Source organism: Mus caroli, chromosome 3 (assembly GCF_900094665.2).
Source record: "Mus caroli chromosome 3, CAROLI_EIJ_v1.1, whole genome shotgun sequence".
In the NCBI taxonomy this organism is placed as follows: Eukaryota; Metazoa; Chordata; class Mammalia; order Rodentia; family Muridae; genus Mus; species Mus caroli.
The window spans coordinates 56,277,507-56,290,769 of NC_034572.1; the positions used below are offsets into that span (position 1 = coordinate 56,277,507).

General features: G+C 39.4%; 1 protein-coding gene across 3 annotated transcripts in view; it reads right to left on the reverse strand.

The window, feature by feature from the left end:
• The window catches only part of Gpr149 (G protein-coupled receptor 149), a 63,195-nt gene extending 51,498 nt beyond the window's left edge, over positions 1-11,697 (reverse strand). For 2 of the 3 annotated variants that reach the window (XM_021158987.2, XM_029475370.1), the window contains exons 1-3: positions 10,332-11,697; positions 9,232-9,424; positions 2,219-2,667 (exon numbers count right to left, since the gene is read on the reverse strand). In XM_021158987.2, the coding sequence (XP_021014646.1) occupies positions 2,219-2,667; positions 9,232-9,424; positions 10,332-11,315 (1,626 nt within the window). In that variant the 5' untranslated portion in view covers positions 11,316-11,697. Of the gene's footprint in view, positions 1-2,160; positions 2,668-9,231; positions 9,425-10,331 lie in introns of all 3 variants that reach the window. The other variant, XM_029475369.1, reaches the window with a different exon arrangement.
• Between the last annotated feature and the right edge of the window lie 1,566 nt (positions 11,698-13,263).

Here is a 13,263-nt window from a genome sequence, read left to right on the forward strand (position 1 = left end):
ATCTTTCTCACTGTTGTTATTTTGAATAAATTTCCTGAAGTACTTGCTTATCACAAATGTCAAAACTTTCATATTCAATCAGCAAGTCTTTATAATTGAAAGTTATCAAATTCACTAAGGTTTTTTATTTTCATATGTCTTTTACTTTTATATTTAAAAAGAGCCGTGAGCAGGAACATATACCTATGTGCAAATAAATCTATTTTTCATTTTAACTGGGTATAATTAGACACATATGTTTCCTAAAACAGGGTTTCTCTGTGTGGCCCTGGCTGTCCTGAAACTCACTCGGTAGACCAGGCTGGCCTCGAACTCCCGCCTGCCTCTGCCTCCCAAGTGCTAGGATTAAAGGTGTGTGCCACCACTGCCCGGCAAAACAAGAACTTTTAAATGAGGCTATAAATTATATTTGAGATAGTTTTGACAACAGGCAATTTAGAAAATACAAATCACTTACTGTTCACTGAAAAATATAAAGTTTCAGAAAACTCTGTCTCATTGACTTGAGAAAGCTTCAACTTAAAAAAATATACAATATTGCATGGGAAAGACACATTCATGATGAATTAAGACAATAGAAAAGAATGAGTAAGATGCATGACAGACTGTGTGAGTACGCTTTTCTGTTGCTGTGATAACCACCATGACTGAAAACTGGGAGAGAAATGGTTTAGTTGGCTTACACTTTCAAGTAACACTCATCACAACGCAGGGTCGGAAGTTAAGCGGGCATTAACATAAAAATGCTGCTTATATCCTTGTGCTTTGCATATGTTTATCTAGCTTTCTTACATAAGCTAGAACCATCTACCTATGGATGGTGCTGCCCACAATGGGCTGGGCTTTCCAACATCAATTAGCCAGGAAAATGATCCTACAGCCACAGCCACAGGTCAGGATAATCCAGGACAATCTTTGGTTCAGGTTTTTTCTTTCTAGGTGACTCTGGATTGTGTCAATTTGACAATAAAAACTATGTAGCACAAAGACACAATCTTCGGAGTCATGATAGATGATAGATTAACAGAAGAGCACATGAGGATACACACACACACATACACACACACACACACACACATACACACACACACACACACAGAGTTCATTAAGAGAATTGCTGATTTTTAAGATCAAGAAAACCAAAAAGGTTCATATGCTCCAAACATAAACTAATGATGAAAAGTATGGCATGCCCCTGTTAGCTGTGGAATATTAATGTTCTAAAAATAAAGAGCTTTTTTGTTCTTTGTCCTCTACTTTTGTCTGCCTTAATAAATTATGACAAATATTTTACCTTTTCTGAGATTACTAATTTCTAAGAGAATGTTTGTATTTTCCCTAACACAAATATATCTCCCCAATATATTCATTTTGATATTCTAATTTTAAAATAATAATATGTAAATGATAGTAGGAAAATATATAACTTATACTTAAAAAATAAACAATTGTACTTGTGATTTGTGGTGATACACTTAATCAATGGATGCATTAATCCTAGCAGAACATTTCTGGAGTTCAGATTAATCACAGAGATTGAGACAAGTTATAGGATTTCTATCACATCATGCAGAAGAAGCCTCCTTCTCCCTAGTAACTTTATAGCCCAAAACAAGGGTCACTTGATCGCATATGGGGTTTTAGAAAGAACAGATTGATATCAACATGACACAGAAAATGAATGGATTCCAGATTACTCACAGAAGTTTGGAATCAGGGGAGAGTGGAGAAATATTCACATGCAATTTATTTTAGTTTTAAAATCATCATCAAACCCTAACTTTTAAAAAAATAAACGGGACATTTTGCACTGCTTGGAATAGCTCACTAGAATGCACCCTGAAATAAATTGTGTGTATGGGTGTAAAAAATTAAAGTACACATGTTAATTTATTTAATCAACTAATTCAGGAGTTTGAGCTCTGGAGTAGTGTCTGAAATTAATCAGATTACTTAAAGTTCAAGTAAAATGACTTATACTTCCCAAAGATTCCATCTATATCTACTGACTCCAAAACGTATACATTTCGACTGAAAAGGTAAAACTAACTAAATAAATACATGAAACATCCAAAAGTCGTGAAGTAAAAGTGAAACACTGTGGAAACCAACTGAGACAAAATCACCCTTGGGTTTGATTAAAGGAAACAATAAACTCACCATCTTTTCACACGATTAATGTTTAGTTTTAATTTCTCAAGAAGAACCTTTACAGTACCTGGCGAGGCGTTCGTTCAGACTTACTCCTGCACCATTCCCAGTCTGAAAGATCTGGTTTCTGATTCTCTTCATGGGACAGTCGTCTCTCTGGACCTTCAAAAGAGGTGGTTTCTCCATAGTTAATATCGCTTTCTGTTTTAACAGAAAAAGCACCCTTTTCCTCTTTCATGGCCTGTTTGGACTCTGGGATATCAGTATTGGTACACTTGTTGACACCCGTCAGTGTGGCGCTGTCCAGCGGTGGCGTGGTGCTGATTTCTACTGTGATGGTATTGAAGACACTGCGGTTGTCTCCCCAAGGTTCCTTTGTAGCTTCACACTCATAATTCTTTGGGTTGTGATAGGATATGGAATTTTCATCATCATCATAGTAATCTGCATGTGGTATTTTATAGAGTCCATAACTTTGTTGGAAGGATAGATTGAATTCAAAGCCTTTCCTCTTCGCTGAATGAAAATAAAATTCTACAGTTAGAATGGTTAGATAGGAACAGCGTTGGATGTAAATTGTGAGCACAAACAGGCACTGCATTAACCTGATAACTCTGAGTTAAAAACAACGTTGTTACTTCTTGTAATATATGCAAAGACACATGACTTACACAATTCAATTATCTTACTACTCTGAGCCTAATTTCTCTCACCCGATAAAGGGCTTGAAGAAAGCCCAGTCTTAAACATTCAGTCTTAAGGCAATATAAAACTTAACTACAAGTTAGGAATTTATCAATTGTATCTAGTTTTCTTTTCTTTTTTTGTCAGTTCTCAGATTTTACAAATTTCTTTACTTTGGAAAGGACTATATTTTCTACTGCCCTAGAAATTGATTAAATAGCCTTCATATTATGAGCTGTTATGGATATATAATCACTTTAAATATTTTTATAATATTTCTGACATTTATGTATGTAAAAGCACACATTAAAAATAAGACCATGTTCTGCCATGTAGCTTTTTAACTTCAAAAAGACACTTCCAGTGTGTCACTGTATGGATGAGCTCTGTTGAATTTTTCCAGGTAGTACAATCTGGCCATAATCCCACCACCTTTCTGTCTCATTTTTGAGACTATGGGTGTGAGTCACCCATACATTTCTCATACAAATAAACTTGTAATGCGTTTTTTAAAAAAAGTTAATGCCTGTGTAATTCTGTGAATGGATACATTTTTAGATCATTCATAAATCTGAATTATTACAAGATAAATTTAGTAGAATGAATAAAATTGTTATTTAAATAGTGAAAAGAGTGGATATTCCAAGTATAACACTATTAATTGGTGGGTACAGCTCAAAGTGTTAAAGAAGGGTGTGGCAGAAAGAGACACCATTTTTGAGTGTGAGCATCAGCCAATTACAAATCGGTTTATATAAAAGTGGTAATAAAATGCACTTGATGGTTTTGTTTTTCATAGTTTAAAATATGGTTTGTTTCAAGAAGACTTTCTACTTTGATAGCTCGGTGTTTTACAGTTAGGCATTTAGCTATCTTTGGTGGAAAAATTATAAAAGGCTATAAAGTTTTTATGGGAATAATACATAAAATTTGATTCACTTTGCAATGCACTCTAGTGGCATTCACATACTCATTCTATTACTGAAATGTTCCCAGTGCCAAAGATTTATGGCTGAGTTCTGCTGTTTGAAAAAGAGAATTTATCAGTATCATTCATTTTTTGTGTGAGCCAGAACACAAGTCAGAAAAATTTGTATCAAAAGAAAATTGAAAAGCAGAAGCAGATGATCATGTTCTCTATACTGCAATGTCTATAGTTCTACTTACTTGTAGTCCAGCAAAATTAAATTATAACTGCTAACCTCTTTTAAGACGGAGAGGTGAAGAACTACAAGAATGGCACAATTATTCTTGGGTTTTCTTTCTCCAAAAGTGTTATGTTGTAGCAGATTTGTAAGCTAGAAGAACTACTCAGAATATAAGAGTGGTCATAAAACACCAATTTTATTATCAATATTTGGCTGCATGGTGTCAGCTGTATATTGAAACTCTGAGATACAGAGAGAGAAAAATGTGCAACATCTTTTTTTTTTTTTAGGTATTTTCTTCATTTACATTTCCAATGCTATCCCAAAAGTCCCCCATACCCTACCCACCCACTCCCCTACCCACCCACTCCCACTTCTTGGCCCTGGCGTTCTCCTGTACTAAGGCATATAAAGTTTGCAAGACCAATGGGCCTCTCTTTCCAATGGTGGCCGACAAGGCCATCTTCTGTTACATATGCAGCTGGAGACACGAGCTCCGGGGGCTACTGGCTAGCTCATATTGTTGTTCCACCTGTAGGGTTGCAGACCCCTTTAGCTCCTTGGGTACTTTCTCTAGCTCCTAGTGAGCTAGCTTCCTCTAGTGAGCATAGCCTTTAATGGCTGAGCCATCTCTCGAGCCCCTATCGCCACACTCCTACATCCACAATCAGATATACATTACATATCACACATAACAGCAACAATCATAATACATATTTAAAAAAATTAAAGTTGGCATAGTCATTATGAGATGGTAAATTAACCATGTTGTTTCATTGCAGATCTATATAATAGAGATATTATTTGTCTGCTTCTGCAGAGAAAGCTAATAAGATCAATAGGGCAAGCCACCTTTGATTACTCATCTTACAAAATGGCTTGAATTTAAAATATCTAATTCAAGAATTCAGGAAATTGTCCTCTATATAAAATTGCTTTAATGTTGATCAGACTTGTGATACAAATATAGCAGTGGAAGCAGAAAAGCATAGATAGGACATTTCTAGGTCAGAGTTAAAACCAATGAAAATGTTTTGGAGTTATTTAATTTTTGTTTTAATGATTTTCCTTAACCGTAAAGGTAAACCCTGGCTGAGGTAACTGATGGAGATGGGTGATTAAAATCGTATTGAATAGTTGACAGCCAAGGGGCTAGAGACATGGTTTTGAGAGTAAAGTGTTACTTAAATATTAAGTATAAATGTAAAATAGCACTAGAGAAGACATCAGAAGTCAACTTCTGGCATCTACATGTTCATATACAGACCATTACAACCACGTCTTCACCTGCTCACAAAAGTCACACACACATACACTCACACACACACACACACACACACACACACACACACACACACACTAGTTAGTGATCAGACATATGTTGAACCAAATGTTAGCAGTAGAGTCAAAATTGATCACCTTTAAGCTCCTTAAGCACAAAAAACCTTTGTCTTTTAAAAATTATGAATAGAAGATAGAAAAACTTGAATGTCTAATAGGAGCCAGCTGGGTAATATTAATAACTGAGATTCCAGTGCAACATGGGTAATGGGAGCACCGTTGAGTCTCACTCAGGATCCTCAGTTCTGGCCACTTGCTGAAGAGCAGCACTTTTACCTACGTAGCTTTGAAGATCAGGCCAGATACACATTTTTGATATGAAATATCCTGACTTTAAGATTTTGGCACACGCCTTTAATCCCAGCACTCAGGGGCAGAGGCAGGCGGATTTCTGAGTTTGAGGTCAGCCTGGTCTACAAAGTGAGTTCCAGGACAGCCAGGGCTATACAGAGGAACCCTGTCTCGAAAACCAAAAAAACCAAAAACCAAAAAAACCAAAACAAAACAAAAAAAGATTTTGGCACTTAAATAATATTGCTTTTTTAACCTATTAAAAATGGATTGAAAGTCATGCTTCAGTCTGTGACTTCTGAAAGAGGGAGAGAGGGAGAGAGGGAGAGAGGGAGGGAGGGAGGGAGGGAGGGGGAGAGAGAGAGAGAAAGAGAGAGAAAGAGAGAGAGAGAGTTTTCTTTAAGGATTTGGTTCCTGGTAGGTCAGCTGTGGTTCAGTGGATGGCCCTCTACTCAGCAGTATGTAAGTAACATAATTTGGACTTAATGGGTTTTCTAAAAATGGGGAGGGCACGAAGTTGAGAAAGGTTATGGATGTGGGGGTGGAGCTGGGAGAAGTTAGATGAGTGGAGAAATATGCTAAAATACATTGTATAAAATTCTTAAAGAATTAATAAAAGTATCATATTAAAAAAAAAAAAACATGTCTTTGTCCCAAACCTGGCTCAGTGGTCATTCATTGAGGACTTCTGACCTTACTAACCATGCAGCACAGTGCGAGAAACATAGTAACCACTTCCTTCATAGGGGACTGTGAGTGGGGAGGGCAATATATAGAAACCATGCTGGAGATTAGGAGTAGTTGGGTCAGGATGTCTCTGACTCAGTGATACCAGTTGAATGGGATATGACTCAAGCAGACCTTCTTCAGAATTTTATTACTTTGAAAGTTTTAGAGTTTCACACACACACATACACACACACACAAATATGTGTGATATATTATGTATGTATATGTATGTATGTAGCTGAGTTGCTTTTAAAGGCTTCTGAGTCAACAGTGAGATGACTTAGTGGATAAGGGCACTGTGGTTCTTGAAACCCATGTAAAGGCAGGCTGAGAGAACAAACTTGTCTCCTGACCTTTTTTGTCCCCATGGATCAAACATATATCAGTCATCTCTTGCCAACAATCATTTTATGATAATTACATTACTTTATAAAAGAAATAATTTTCACATGTATCACCAGGAATTCTGATTCTGGAAAGAGATAATCTTGAAAATATGACTTTTGATAGAGAATACCTGATTTTACTTTCAGCTGTTTGCTTAATTAAACAAGGAAACATCATGTTAACCAAAAGTTCTGAATCTGAAAACCACATTCACACTGTATGTCAAACTGCTAGTTAAAATCTACATAAAGGCTTTCATTTTGAGATAATACATAATCTCCTATTCAAAACAGAAGAGAATTTTTGTTTCTGCAAATTGATTTCTGGTTGCTTATCTTTTTGTCATCGTTTAATGAAACTGAGACATATACTTATATCTTCTATATTGAAAGAATGCCTTTAGTATGCCTGGATTGATACAAGTCTTTACTTTCCATGCCTCTCCTTGCCTCAATTATAAACAATGTAAATAGGAATTTTTTTTCCTTTGTTAAGGAAAAACAGTTAAATATAAAATTTCTAATGAATTCATATATCTGGTCTGCTTAAGGATAAGCCACCTTGAGGAGCACAGAACTCCTAGCAATGGAAACTCAATGGTGGTGCTTCCTGCCACTACACACATTCTTATTTTATTCCATTTGGCATAGACTTGATTGTAAAGGGGAGTGGAGCTATTTGACTTATGTGTTTAAATTAGTAATTTTCTAGCAATACTTTTTTTTAAATGCCACATTTTTAAAGGCCTTCAGGGATTGAGGGGATGCCCTAACAGTTCTAACACTTGCCACACAACAATAGGAGTGACGCCCAGGAACCATATGAAGCACAAATGCTGGGTGTCTGCGAAGGTTTATCTGGGTGCAGAGACAGGGAATCGATCTGACTAGCACTAGCTGTGTGGTGGGTTTGGCTGCAGAGAACTTTCCTTTAAGAAATGAAAAAAGAAGAAAGAAAGAAAGAAAGAAAGAAAGAAAGAAAGAAAGAAAGAAAGAAAGAAAGAAAGAGAGAGAGAGAGAGAAGGGGAGGAGAGGGGAGGGAAGGGGAGGGGAGGGGAGGAAAGAATTGAGAGAATAAGCACTGTTCCACATACTGACTTTGGGCTTTCATAAGCACATACATGACACATGTACCCACAAACATATGTTACCATGTATACATACACACATGTATACCACACACATGAAAAGAAGGAAAAGAGAAAATTTTCATAATCAAAACTGACTTCTTTTTTATAATTTTAAAATAAATGTGAACAAAAATGGTGAATTTGCCATCTATCACAAATAAAATGATGATATTCTTAAAAACAGAAATATTTTTGTCAGAAAATGTCTAGAAATCCTATATTTTAAATTTAATCAATACATGAAAATGGCCAGTAATTAATATTTATAAAAATTGCTTTGCTATAGAATTATTTGCTAAAAATACTTGCATATTCTCTCATTTTTACAACCCTAAAATCGTCTGAAATGAACTGTTTTTATTTAATGCTTCTTTTCTGCTAAAGAAAATATACTTTGTTATTCTGTTCAAAAGGACACTTAGCAGAAGAGTTAATTTTTCGCACACTAAGGAACAATCTGATTTTATTCAGTTTACTGTATATATTTCACCACCAGGGCAAAAAGGTCCTTGACTTTTAGTAGATCAAAATACACAGCTCATTCCTGATCTGGTCCTGCTTTTCTCCCAGGTCACCTTGGAATCATATTGTTTCTTTTAATCAGATGATGTGGCCAGATAGACTCTAATCCCACAGCTTTTGAATACTACAACAACTGCCTTCCCCCTTCTCGCCACATAAGCAACTTTTAAAGGAACAACACAGTGCAAAAACAAGGACAATCAGAAACTCCCACCCTATTTTAGCTTGGGGAATTTTGCTTATTGGCTGATTTTCAGAATATAATGTGTTTCCAACAGCAGAGGAACACCCTAAACATTTATTAGGGGATGATTTTTTCAGGATATATATATATATATATTACTTTATATTTATATATATTTGTAATAAATATTATATATATATTACATTATATATATATAATATTACTTTTCTTACTGTTCTACTGGATAAGAATGTATTATTGGTCAGGAGTTTTAAACTGGTTTTGAAGTTTATCTTTTTGTCAAAGTCAGGCTGCGCAGCAATGCTGCTCTTTATATAGAGCTGGGAGGAGAGACTGATTTTCCACTCTGGGTTAAAAGTGAGGATGGAGGTAACATATAAGGATCTGTGTTGACAATAAAGTGTGGAGTTGAATGAACCGTATTCTTACCTAAGAACATTCCCAATAAATGAATATTTCTCGGGGCTGTTGAAAACCTACTCCATCACTAAGCTAAATTCTTTTTTTATCATTTCTTCTTGTTATATACCATTTGCATGTGTCTTAGGATATTTCCCTTCTTCCCCCAGTAACTTTCTCAATAGGCCACTTTTCTGTATTTTAATGTAGGTGTGGCGTTCCCAAAGCCACTGTAGAGGACTTACACTTTTTCCCATCGAAGGCAACGGAGTAGGTGTCTGGCTGGCAGTTGATGATGCAGCCACAAGGCAAGTGGGCCCAACGTTTGGACAAGACAAACACTGGTGTTACAATGCTGGCCAGCAGGCTTAGTAGAAAGCTGAGTGTATCGACCGGAAGGCTCTGAAACCCCACCACGTGTTTTACCACCATGTGGATCTGAAAGGCAAAAAACTTCAGACTTAAACCAGAATCCTCTTTCCCACTTTCCAAGGCTTTCTTACAGCCCTGACTCCGTTCAAGTCCTCTATTCAAGGCCCCGGCTTTGGTCTATAGGAGCTCTGTTTCTGGGCAACACTTCAGGGGTTGGGTGGAAGGATTCTGAGAATGGATCGGATACACCTGGGTGCACTAGAGCAGAGTTTAGTTTCCTTTTTGAATGCTCTGTCTGCACCTGCTGCGATTTGAAATTCCTAATGAAGAAAGCGTCAGGCAATCTACAAAGAGATGCTAGGCAGGAAAAGGAAGGAAAGGGGAAGTGGTGGGACCTCTACCAGAAACTCCAAACTTGTCACTTCTTGTTTCCAGGTCTCTGTCCTTGTGTGCTGGTCAAAGCATGAGCCATGGCCACCCCAATCCCCATGCCCCAGCTCACACCAGGAACAAAAGCTAAATTTGTCCTCTCTTCCTCTTCCCTACTACACTAGATCACACCCCTCTGTCTCTTGGTGCTAGACATGGGCGGCGTCCCTACCAGGGAGGAGAAAACTAAGAATAAAACTGGACCAGAGAAGGTTGAAAGAAAAAAAAAAAAAAACCTTTTATTTTCTCCTTTCCTTTCTGAATACGCCCAGATTTTGCCTAAAAGAAAGAGAACATCTTTGACCACGATCTAGGAAAATCAAGTCTCTTGTGACTGAAGGCTCTCCACCTTTCCCAGATTGAAAATTACTTAACAGCCACTGCTTGGTAGTTAACGAGACCCCAGGTGAATTGCTTTTCTCCAGACCTGTCTTCAGAAACAACCGATGCGTCTGGAAGCGGACTTATCCGCACAGCTTTGGGTGACTCCCCAAACCAGCGCCTGAGCTCAGCTCACACACCCTCCAGTGATAAATATACTCACCATCATGGGTAGCCAAAGGATGACTTTCGTCAGCGCTAGAATCAAAGAAAAGCGCTTCTGTGCCAAGCTCAAGGGAAAGGTGTTGGTGCCCTGGGGAGTCCCGGGATTCTCTCGCTTGCCGGCTCCAGCGCTGGAGGCAGCCGGCTGCCCCGGGGCAAACACCACGTCGGAGCTCGGGGAGCATCCCCCAGTGCATCGCAGAGCAGGGATCTCGACATCCTCTGGCGGCAGACAGAGCACTCTTCCCCCAGCAGCAGGGGTCCCAGGAGTAGAGGCGCCACGAGAAATTTCCTGGTAGTTGGCATGGAGTCTCGGCGGCTCCTCTGAACACAGCAGCTGGTGAGTGAGAGGGACAGAGAGAACCGCCAGGAGCCCGAAAGCGGAAGCATATACCGCGAAGAGGAGCAGCACGTATGGGCTGGAGCAGTCGGTCAGGCAGCCCCAAGGCGTGCGCACGAAGACACCCCAGCCGCAGAGCGGGAGCGAAGCCAGCAGCAGGCTGACTGCCCACACGGTTAAAGCCACACCAAGTACCTGTCCTAATCGCCATGAGCTTGACTGACTCTCCACCGTCCTGTTCATCGTATAAAAGTTGTAGCAGACTATGAGAGTCGCTTTCAAGTTGCTGGAGAGGCCCTGGCACATATACAGTAGGGCAGAGGTGGTGCACAGAGACTGCAAGTAGCCCTGTGCCTCTTTTGGCCACTGCAAAACCATGAAGATGGCCACTGACAAGACGCTCAAGAGATCATCCACAGACCAAGATGTCACAAGTATGGACAAAACAGTTCTGTATTGCATGGTCAGCAGTGAAACCAGTGAGAAAATGCTGCCCACCAGAGCTGCGAGAGTCATTATACAGATCAGGCAAAAGAGAGAAAGAGTCAGAGTTGCTGGTGAATTCATTAGGTCCGTCTCCGTAGAATTATGACTTGCTTTCCACAGGTTAGAGTCATTTGTTAAGTTGCTGAGAAAGAAAGACATTTTCCTTAGGATTTTAATTTCCCTCTTCAACGAGTCTGATGGTTTTCTCTGAGCGCGAGAGTTGCAAAGCAGATGTCATTTCTCTGGCCAAGTTTTTCTAGATGTTCCATGTGTTGGTCCAGTCTCCGGTAGAAAGATCTGTCTCAACCCATGTTTTAAAGCTGTGCTCCATTTCAGGCAGCAATAAGAAACTCTTCAATATTTTAAGTAAATAAATCCAACAAAAACTTCTTCCCACCCACCAAATTCCAGACCAGAAATCAGGAGCCCCTCAGGCAGATTGCACAGCGCTGGATGCCGTGGATGCCGTGCGGGTCTTTTCCTAAGGAGGATCTCCAGTTTGATGGAATCACTTGGGAGAACAATAAATAAAAAGATGCATCTGTGCTCAGAGCTGGATTCAAAAAGGCAGAGGTTGTCAGGTAGGTCTCAGCTCAGGGAGGGGGGGGGTGGAGAGAGAGAGAGAGAGAGAGAGAGACTGGGAGTCTGCTGAGCCTGAGGAGTGCAGGCTCCCATCAAACCTTTGTGTTCTTTAATCAGCCTGTGATCCTGGGATCTGCAGGAAGGAGGAGTCAGCTGCAAGCAGAAGAGAAGCAGGGGAAAAGGGAGAGTTCAGTGTTTGAACAAAATGATTTGTAGCTTCTACTCTCAGCTTGGCTTATTAGAAGCATGAAACCGTGTCTTTTGATTTTGTCATATAAAACTAGTTCAAATACTTGCTTTGGCTTGACGTGAACTGTGGGAATCACTATCAAGAGGTCTAATCGACCCCAGTAGCTGCAATCCTTTCCCTCATCTAGGTTTCTGTTTCGTGAGAAGCTTTCCCTGGAGAGATGCAACACACACATATATGTCTACTCATGGCAGACCAAAGTAATGGTTACATCAAAGTGCTATGTGAACAAATGAGTTTTTATTGGGGTTACTTCCAGGAACAGAGATGGCTCCAAAGCAGCTGTGTCATGAAAAGCCCATCCCAACATAGGTGACCAGTTATAAAAGCTGCATCTCTGAAACTCTCTGCACACATTACAAGCAGCAGGGTAGGTCTAAGAATGGCCACTAGGCAGCCTACCTGACCAGACTCTCTTCAGCAGCTCTTTCCTCCTCCTACTCCCATAAGGAGGGGTCCACATGAATCTTGCAAGTTTCAGTTTTCCCAGTCCTATAGAAGTCTGTTTACCTTGAGATTCTCATGAGTCTCTCCCCTGAAGAAAATATTTTAATTTAGAGGAAACCAATATCCAGCTATCCAACACTCCATCTGTTCTTGACTAAGCATGGAACACTATGCCACAGTAACAGTCACTTAGGAGTTTTACTAGTGATTATGCACTGGGGTGTACCATGTATTGGAAAAGGAAGTTTCCTTCTATGGTAGATTTCCACTGACATCAACAGTGATCAATGGCCATAAGCATAAGTGTTTAGATGACAGTTTGATGACACATCACCTATAACAACACAGAAGCAGTTGCTTCCTGAGTGGGGCCTATGACCTCCTCAGACAGTGCCAGATGTGAGTCTCCAAATTGTTTATTGTTTCCAGGACAGTTGCACCATTGTGGCACAAGCAGACACACCCTGTCTGGTTTTTTTTGTACGATCGCACATAGAATCCATAGTCAAGCAGTAGCGTTAGTGACCATGCCCTCCTAACTGCTTACCTAGCACCTTCTGACACTGTAAGCTGGAAAGAAGGTGCCTTTAGTTTAGTTCCAGCATTATTTCTGCTCTCTTCAGCAATAGCAACTTACTATCTAGTTCTGGCATGCTGCTGACAGCAATATCAATAGCCTTTATGGTTTGTGGGCCCTCAGGAGCCTGTTTTGTCAGCAACCTGTAACAAAATAACCCAGCTCTAGCCCTGGAATTTTTATTTAATAAGCTTATATCCTCTAGGAGTGGCCACTTCCACCACTTCAGGGTGTCCCTTATACTTAAGTGC